Genomic DNA, 9,928 nt, shown 5'->3' on the forward strand with positions numbered 1-9,928 from the left:
AAAAAAAAAAAAAAGAAAAAAAAAGAAAGAAAGAAAGAAAGAAAGAAAGAAAGAAAGAAAGAAAGTAATGCCCCTCAGTAGGGAGAGGAAAATTATAGAGGCCACCTCCAAAAGGAAGACAGGGCATCAAGGATGGGGTTGCCATCCCACAGTCACATCTCTGATCCATAATTGCTCCTGTCTGAAAGAATTACAGGGATGGAAATGTAGAGGAGCCTGAGGAAAAGAAGGTCCAGTGACAGGCCCAAAGTGGGATCCCACTCAAGGGGAAGTCCGAAGACTATATTACTGAGACTATAGAGAGCTCACAAAAAAAGGACCTATCATGACTGCCCTCTGAAAGACCCAACAAGCAGCTGAAAGAGTCAGATGCACATATTTGCACCCAACTAATGGACAGAAGCAGCTGACCCCTGTTGTTGAATTAGGGAAGGCTGAAAGAAGCTGAGGAGAAGGGCAATCCTGTAGGAGGACCAGCAGTCTCAATTTATCTGGACCCTCCAGATCTCTCAAACACTGGACCACCAACAGACAGCATATACCAGCTGTTATGAGGCTCCCAACACACATACAGTTGAGGACTTCCAGGTCTGGGTTCACTCAGAGATAAAGCATCTAACTCTCAAGAGACTGGAGTCCCCAGGGAATTTAGAAGTCAGGTTGGGTGGGGGCTGGAGACATCCAAGTCAAGACAGGGGTGTGGGGAGGAGGTATGGGATGTGGAACAGTTGGAGGGTGGATGGGGGGGTGGGGAGACAAAATATGGAGTGTAAAAAAAATGAAAAAAATAAAATAAAAAATAAAACAAAGAATGTGAATTAATACTAATAAACTAATAAAATTATACCTTAAATTAATGTTCATAATCCCAAATTTATAAATGCATATAATATTTACTAAAGAAAAGCAATCTCCCAACTGCTGAGAGGTTTTACTGTGAGCATAATCTGTATTAATTGCTTCTTTGACTTGGCTTTAACATCATATAAATTATCCATCTTTGTTTTCACATCAGATGCATAATTGTAATGGCAAATATATCTCTATGATTATCTTTATTTCTTATTTGATAGAAGCTGTATTTAGGATTTCCAAAGACATTCATTTTAGGAAAATTTATTTCTACAGTGCATTTTCTTATCCAGTACAGAATCATATTTAATGGTTGTAACTTAATTTTAAAAGAAATTCTATAAGTGATTAAAAATAAAGATTGGGCAGAATGTAGCTCAGGAGTAAACTACAAATTTAGTGTGTGCATGTATCAGTTCCCAGCACTAACATCAAGATAAAAGGGAAAAATTTCCTCATAGCTTTGTTTCAGAGCTGTAAGAGGATTTTATATTTCTGAATTGTTCAGAATTGCTTAAAATTCTCTCTCTCTCTCTCTCCCTCTCTCTCTCTCTCTCTCTCTCTCTCTCTCTCTCTCTCTCTCTCTCTCTCCCTCTCTGTCTCTCCTCTCTCAGTGTGTGTGTGTGTGTGTGTGTGTGTGTGTGTGTGTGTGTGTCTGTGTGTTTGTGTGTGTGTATGTTTGTATCTGTCTATCTGTCTCTTGCTTTTCTAGCAGGGAAGATATGGGAGGAATTGGAAGAAGGATAACATGACAAAAATATATTGTATAAAAAAGATTTCAATTGAGCACAAAAAGTAACTAACAAAAATTACATAAAATAAAAGGTAAAATTCAAAAAGGAAAATATCAATTTTCTAGGCTGGCAAGATTGCTAAGTGAGGTAATCACTTGTGGCCAAGCTTGCCAATCTGTTTGAGTTGTGGTTCTCATGTGGAAAACGAAGAACAGACTCACAAAAGTTATGCTCTGACTGTCCCATGAGCTGTGACACACACACACACAAACAAAAAAAAATATTAACATTTAATTGAGTTTCCTAATAGACTGTTTACTTGAACAATTTATATCCTATTATTATTGAGTAGAGTGCTTGATAGCCCCACACTATCTACATTTTACTTTTATTTTGGTTTCTTTAAGAACTTACACAATGTATTTTGATCATATTTTACCTCCTTACCACAACTCCTCACAGATCCATACCCACATAATATTGTTCCCGTTTTTATTTTGAACACATCAAGTACAGTTTGTACTGTACAAATACTCTTAGATATATGGTCTTCCACCACAGCATGGTCACCCTTCTGAGGACCACACCATTTTGAAGACTGATTCTTCCTCTGTTGAAGCTATTAATTGCCAATCATTCCTTACCTAGGAATTAATGAACATTTTAAAATAATGAGTATCAGTGATTTTTTTCCTTTAAACATTTAGATGTATTCATTTTACTTTATATATGAGCATGTATGTTTATGCACCATGTGCACATAATGCTCTCAGATTTCCAATGAGAATCTCAGATTCTCTGACACAGAAGTTACTGATGGTTGTGTGCCACTATGTATCTGTTGGGGATCAAGCCTGGATCTTCTACAAGATCAACAAGTGCTCTTAACTGCTGAGTCCATACTTCACCATGGTTTTAATGGTTTATTGAGACAAGGTTTCACTCGTTTGCCCAGGTTGCCCTTTGAACACACTGTGTAACCCAAACAGATCTTGAACTTGTGAATCTCCTATCATATACTCCCAAATAGCTACATGACACATCCCAATTTCATATATTATTTTATGCTATATTTATCATATATTCTTTTTAAAATTGTTCTGGGATTTTCATATTAGCATGTACAATTGATTTGAATTAATTACCATATAATGCAAACTTGTAGAGCATTCATCTATACCACATCTGTCTCAAACATTATCAAATTGTTACTTAGGGAAAGCAGAATTTCTTTCATTGTTTACTTTTACCATGTTGATTCTCAAAGCTTTGATTTGGGAAAATGGGAGTTATTTAAGGGACAGAGTTGAGTTTAATTATAAATGAACAGGATGTGCACCCTTCCCTACTAAGACACACATGCTACTTACTTGATGTTTGCAATAGTTTCATAAAAACATTTAAAAATAAGGCTAAAGTTTTCAAAAACAAAGTGCATTCTTCCTACAAACCAACAGTTTGTATTTTATTCTATACACTCTGAAAATATACCTGTCTTTTCTGATATATTTAGATAATTCTTCTTTAACTGTGATTGCCCTCAGAGTTGAATAATTACTACCATATTTGAAACATGTTTCTACATACTAATTTATTAATTTCCCCCTTTCTCATTTTTGTTTTCTCTAGGACTTTTTGCACATTTTTAACATTTAGAATTTGAATAGCATTTATAACCTTTAAAATATTTAATAGTTGGCCTGGTACTATTAACACACAGAAAAAAATCACTAAGTCTACAGTCATATACCACTACAGTGTAACACAGGAGGTACTGTATGATGGAGGTCCTCTCCTCATCTGTTACAGCACTGATGATGTTCATCCTCCATATCTTATTACTTACATCTTGTGACGAGGACTGCTTTGAATAATGTGTTGCATGCTAAGTAAAGTCATAAAATCAAATCTTTACTCTGGCTTAGTCTATTTTTATTTTATTTCTAACTAAACCTGGATCCATGCTATTGAAATATACAATTTCTTATATCAGAAAGCTGTTTATATCATTAATGCAAAAAACACTCAGCTGCAGGTCTGCCTGTCTCCTGTCATTTCAACTTGATTAGGATTTGTTTGTATTACTGAATCCCTGTGTTTTGTGTTAGCAATTTAAAACATTTTTTTCTGGTAAAGTGAAGAACATCATTAGTTTTAGAAATTTTTCAAACTGAATTTTTGGTGTTAAGGATAGGAGTAATGATTTCAATGCTACGTATATATTGGCAGGAAAGTTCTCATAGAGACCTGATTATTACTGTAAAGAAGTTCAGAAATAGAGATTGTATGGAAAGTAGATAGTTCTAAATCAATTTAAGCTAAAATTGTAAAACTTATTAAATTTGTGAAATAAACTATACAATTCTATAAATTTTGATATAAATTCTATAAAATTTTATAAAATTCTATAAATTTTGATATAAAATAAAGTTGAGAATATAGCGGCATATCAAATCATGAAATCCTTGACGTTCCCAGAGATCATAGGGACTAAACCACCAACCAAAGAGTACACACGGAGAGACCCAGGGCTCCAACCGCAAATTTGGCAGAGGATGGACTTCTTGGGCATCATGGGAGGAGACACCCTTGGTCCTTTGAAGGTTCGATGCCCCAGTGTAGTGGAATGGCAGGGCAGGGAGGCAAGAGAGGGTGGGTGGTTGGAGGAGCAACCTCATAGAAGCAGGGGGAAAGGCTGATGGGTCGGTGGTTTCCGGAGGGGAAACCAGGAAATGGGATAACATTTGAAGTGTAAATAAAGAAAATATCCAATAAAAGAAAAGAACAAAAGAAGTATTAGTTAAATAAAATTAAAATTTGAAAACAGAAGTTAACTATTTTTAATGTACCCTGGCTGCACAAAACATAATCTACTAAAATAGGGTTTTTGGTAATTTTTACTTTCCCGGAAATTTCATGCGTGTAAAGAAAAGATCTATCACTCGATCACGAATCTGTTTGGTCTTGACACCATACACCACTGGATTAACTGCAGAAGGTACTAAGAGGTATATGCTTGCAAAAATGATGTGAACACTGGGAGGAACCTTCTTGCCAATTCGGTGAGATAGGAAGCTAAACAGTGCAGGTGTATAGGAGACAAGGATAGTGCAGACATGCGCAGCACAGGTACCGAGGGCTTTAGAACGGGCATTCTGGGAAGAGAGACGAAACACTGACTGGAGGATTTTTACATAAGATGTCGCTATGAGTCCTAGGTCCACTGTTATCACTGAAAGGGCCACTGAGATTCCATATGCTCTGTTAATGAGAGTGTTGGCACTTGCCAACTTCACCACAGCCATGTGCTCACAGTAGGCGTGAGAGAGAACATATTTTGTATAGTAAGGCAGTCTCTTAATCAGAAGAGGACATGGCAAAACCATGAGCACACCTCTCATCAGGCCAACTAGACCTAGTTTAGTCACCATAGATGTTGTCAGGATTGATGCATAATGAAGAGGAATACAAATGGCCACAAAGCGATCGAATGCCATGGCTACTAGGATGGCTGACTCCATGATGCATAGAGTATGGATGAAATACATTTGAATTAGACAGGCATCAAAGTTGATCCAATGTGCATCAAACCAAAAGATGCCAAGCATCTTCAGAGCTGCAGAAGAGGAAAGACACATGTCATTCAGTGCCAGCATGCAAAGGAAGAAATACATAGGCTGGTGGAGACTGGGCTCCAGCTTGACAGTAGTGATGACTATGCTGTTCCCCAGTAGGGTCAGTGCAAACAGGAGACAGACAGGGATGCCAATCCAGCAGTGAAAGGTTTCCAACCCAGGAATACCAACCAGGAAGAAAGATGTAATGTATTGATGAGTAACATTGCCTACCATGTTAAAATTCAACGTGCTGTATGTTTGGTAGAAAATAACAATGGGAATATTCTATAAACAGAAAAAAGTATTGTAAATTCTTCCATGGTCCAGTTTCACTTGAAAATACTTTCCAAGAAAGGATGACCAAACTTCTGAAAATACAAAAATAAATGGCTTTATGTTTTAATTGTTTAGCACTTCAATCTGAAAAGGAAATATGTTTCTTCATTATTTTTTCTGAGCTTCAAAGCTTACTTCAATTCTAGTCATGTTCCTTGTATAGTACTAGATCTATAATTAGATAGTGAATATTATTGTTGCTGGTTATTTTCTTCTCAAGAAACAAAATCAGATTCAGGAATGATAGAAAATACTCACATCACACATTATTTAATGATGTAAGAATATTCTGTCATTTTAAAATTATAATTTTATCCTCAGTGTAACTAAACACCTAGTCACTCTAACAGGATCTGATAAAAACAAAGAATACAAATTATGGAAATAAATCCTTTATCATTTGTAAAAGTAAACTAGAGCACATTTCTTACTGTCAAGTGGAAAATCAGACATATTTCCATTTCAAAACTGTGTGATTCTTGAGTGTATAATATAGGAAAATCCCTTGAGCAGAAGAGGTTGATTGAAAAAGGAACTTCAAACACAAATGAGGGAAGCAAAGGAAAGGTGGTCATTTCAGAGGTGCTTTTCCTGAAGCTGTCAACAGAGGCACAGCTCAGTGGAGTAATAATTTCTGTGTCTCAACCAGCAGTTAAAGACTACCTTACTTGGAACTGTCCTATTTGAAACATTTCAAAGATTGTTTTTAAATGCCAATGTCTTCTTATAATTTTTATTTGCCAACATTAAGTCTTTAAAGAGAAGGGCTTGTGGACAGGTGAATACAAGCACACAAAATGAGTAAATAGAAAGAAAACACAGTAAAACATTCAAAATAGTTACATGTGGGCCCATGATTTGGAAACACACTTGGCGAGCCACAGGTCTGTAGGCTGAGCCCTTCCTCTAATGCAGCTGCCCTCCCTGTCTGGTGAGGGGTAGGCTGAGATGCTCACCATTCAGGGCATATCAACACCAAGCCTACAATCTTAGGATTTCTCCTCTCACTGTTACCTTTTAGTGTTTACAATTATCCTGAATCATCCTTCTTGGAATCTAGCTTCAATCTAGCACAGAAAATTTGGACCATTATCTGCATCCTTCATGACACAGTTTTATTTAGATATTCTTTAGCAAAATCTTTCTTGCCTTAAGGTTTTCATAGGAATTTTGAAGATACAAACTATTTTTTCTTACTCATCATCAAAAACTGCTATCTTCTGCTGTGATGCAAATATATTTCTAAAATATTCTCAACAAAAAAGCAAAATTGTTTCTGTTATTGAGGGAAATTATAGCTTAAATTTTTAGCAGTAAACTATAATTTAGAGTTGAAATTACTGTGTACCACTGAAGATTATAGTCTTAGCAATAATAAATTAAGGCAAAATATGAACATTAAACTTTCAATTACAGAAGGGATTTATATATTTACCACACATCTGCTATTTGTATGACTGCTCTTGGGAGAGGCATTAAGCAAAATTCTATTCTTGATCTGATTTGGAAAGAGTTAACCTTATAAAAGGCTGGTTGGAGCTTACAAGACAAGATGTAAGCTGAAAGTTATAACTGTAAGATCACCTAGAATTTAGCAAAGGGACTTTCCCAAAATGTATAAATAAAATTCTTCCTGGTTGTTAAAATCTTAACATTTTCTTTTCAAGTTTGCTTTTATGAAGTCTGCCTTGGAAAAAGTGGGAAATTTAGTCCCTCTAACAAAAGCTTGGCAGAGCCCATGGGTCACAGATTTTCAGACAACACTGTAAGTGGGATCTGCTTATCCCTTTGGCCTATAGATAACCTCTCTCTCCCAGGCTTGCTTTGAATGGGACCCCTTGTAGTATAGTCTGCAGCACACAGGCAGTTGTCAGGACTACTCTGACCTCTACCTTCTGGTGACGTAATTTTCATCTTTCTAAACTCAGAAAATACTGGATTATTTGATAGAGCCTAAGCAGTGACATTATTTGTTTCTGAACCCCTGGGCACAGTCCATTGTCTAGAACTCACACCTTGAGAGCAGATGACTCACATGAAAGTCTGGAGAATTTGATGCAGCTTTCCTTTAATGTACTGCCCATTTTATCTTGATGTGTTATGATAGCACACAAGAAGAATCTCTGAACTGAATTTATTTTTGCCAACATTTCATCAATCAGTGCTAACTTTGTAATTCTGCAAGTGTTCTCCACTTTGTGTCTGTTGTCATTCTCATTCATCAATAATTGACTACAAAAGGAATTATAAAATTCCAACAAAGGCACAATAAATTCTTACATCGCAGAAGTTCTACCATCTTCGTCAGCCTCAGAAGCATTTGAAAAGTTTTTCCATCTTGTGTCTGAACCCCTTGTCTTTCCACAGATACAATTTACTTGGAGGTATTTCAATCTCCATTCACTTCTCTTTCCTTCGTAAAGTGGGTTTTATCGACATTATTTCTACAATGATTTACACAACTAGATATACTCCTGCAACAAAATTTTCAAAATTCATCCTCCAGTAGTAAAACATCCCATAATTTTTGTGTCATTACTAGCAAATGAAATCAATCAACTTCCCAATTCTTAACTCTAGAAATGCAGTACCACTGGAATCTATGTGAATCTTCCTTCCCCATTTGGCTTTTTATCTCCTTATCTCTAACATTGCCTTTTATTAAATGATGCCAGGTTATTTCCTACAGGTGAGAAAACATGATCATGTTGGTGGCAATTGCTGCTAATGTGTTAGTCCAATGCTCAGAAGGTCCAATAGTTTCAGAGGTAGATGAGCCCCTTGGGAGATGTGATATTAAAGAGAAAAGAGGATTGGGACAGCCTGAAATACACAGCAATGCAAAGTCCCTCAGCGCTGCCATGTTAACCCTGCGCACTTCATGGATATGGTATAGTTTGAGAGTTTGTCCTCTCTTGAGCACAATTTTAGTGTCTATTGAAACAACTCACATAACTGAAACAGGAAACAAATGTGGTCTCTGGGAAATCTGTGAAAAGACAAATAAATCAAGTTAGCTCTGGAATTCTTTTTATAATATATTTTATACTGTTTGGAAATTTCATATATAAGGTATTCTGATCAAATTCAGGCTCCTAGGTCTCCTCACTCAGTTCTTCCCGTAACCTGACCACTTTAACCTACCAACACCATGTACTTTGTTTGTAAATCCATGGAATCCATTAGTGCTGTCTGTATGTGCATTGATGTAAGACAATCTTCTAAATCATCACCTCTCTCAGATCACATCTGTGAAGGAAACTGATCTCACTTAGACAGAAGCAATATTGCTTGAGACTCTACCTCATCTATGCTGGAATGCTCAATAACTTGATTTTGTGCAGGTCTTATATAAACAGTCCCAACCACTGTGGGTTCACAGATGCTGTGGCCTCATTGTTCCCAACAAATAGAGATTTGCTGCCCATGCCCACTGTCTTACAATCTTTCCTCCCTCTCTTTCATGTTGATGCCTGAGCCTAGGCCAAAGAGAATAATCTAGATGTTGCATTTAATGTTGAGAAGTCCATGGTCTCTTTAATTCTCTATCTCTTGACCATTCATGGAGCTCTATAATAATTCCCAATTGCTGTAAAAAGATGCTTCTCTGATGAGTGTTTATAGATAAACTAATTTATAGTTATAGTGATAAGAAATTAGGTACATGTAATAAAATTTAATTATATATTATATTCTCTCTTATGACTTACACACCCATGAGCTTTGGCCCAGTTAGTGTTGGCAGTTTGTGTTTTCATCTAAAATTCAAACAGAAAGTAGTTGACTAGTACCATAATGTTTGTGCTGCTATTGTATAGTGGGCAAATCTTGCTGAGCTAGCCTTATCTTAGTCTGAAGCATTCATAGCTTCATAAAACTTCTAATTTTGTTACCACATAATATCACAAAGTATAGAACTTTTTAGCTCTGTGACAGTTATCCAATAGAGAAAATTCCCCTGTGTAAATATCAGTTAGATTTCTCTGTGTCCTATGTCACATGTTCTTATGGTCTACGTCAAAAGGTCTTACTATCAAGGTTTGGGGTTAACCAAGAGTAATGGCAACAGCTGTTAATATTTAAGGTCTATAAGACCCAATTATCAAAATTCAAAAATGTATTCTATATTTGCAACTGGGTTTTTATTTGAAAAAATATGGTATCTGGGAGAGGTATTGCCCCACTATTATCAGGTAATTTTTAAAAATTTCTATCCAACCCTCCCAGTTTCACAATTTCAGATCTTACATTTACACATATGGAGACTATACTTTCAGGGATCATTTCTATAGTTTGTTACATTTACAGGTATGGAGAACATAATAGCATTTATATTCCATTTTGTGTATGATGTATGATTCAGGTCCTGTTTTATTGTTTTAAATATGA

General features: G+C 36.1%; 1 protein-coding gene across 1 annotated transcript; it reads right to left on the reverse strand.

Moving 5' to 3' along the window:
• Positions 1 to 4,436: 4,436 nt before the first annotated feature.
• LOC116100718 (putative olfactory receptor 52P1) lies at positions 4,437 to 5,529 on the reverse strand. The gene has a single exon (XM_031384456.1). The coding sequence runs from the start codon at positions 5,435 to 5,437 to the stop codon at positions 4,484 to 4,486; it is 954 nt and encodes a 317-aa protein (XP_031240316.1). The 5' UTR covers positions 5,438 to 5,529; the 3' UTR covers positions 4,437 to 4,483.
• Between the last annotated feature and the right edge of the window lie 4,399 nt (positions 5,530 to 9,928).

The sequence above is a fragment of the Mastomys coucha genome, unplaced genomic scaffold (genome assembly GCF_008632895.1).
Source record: "Mastomys coucha isolate ucsf_1 unplaced genomic scaffold, UCSF_Mcou_1 pScaffold21, whole genome shotgun sequence".
Lineage (NCBI taxonomy): Eukaryota > Metazoa > Chordata > Mammalia > Rodentia > Muridae > Mastomys > Mastomys coucha.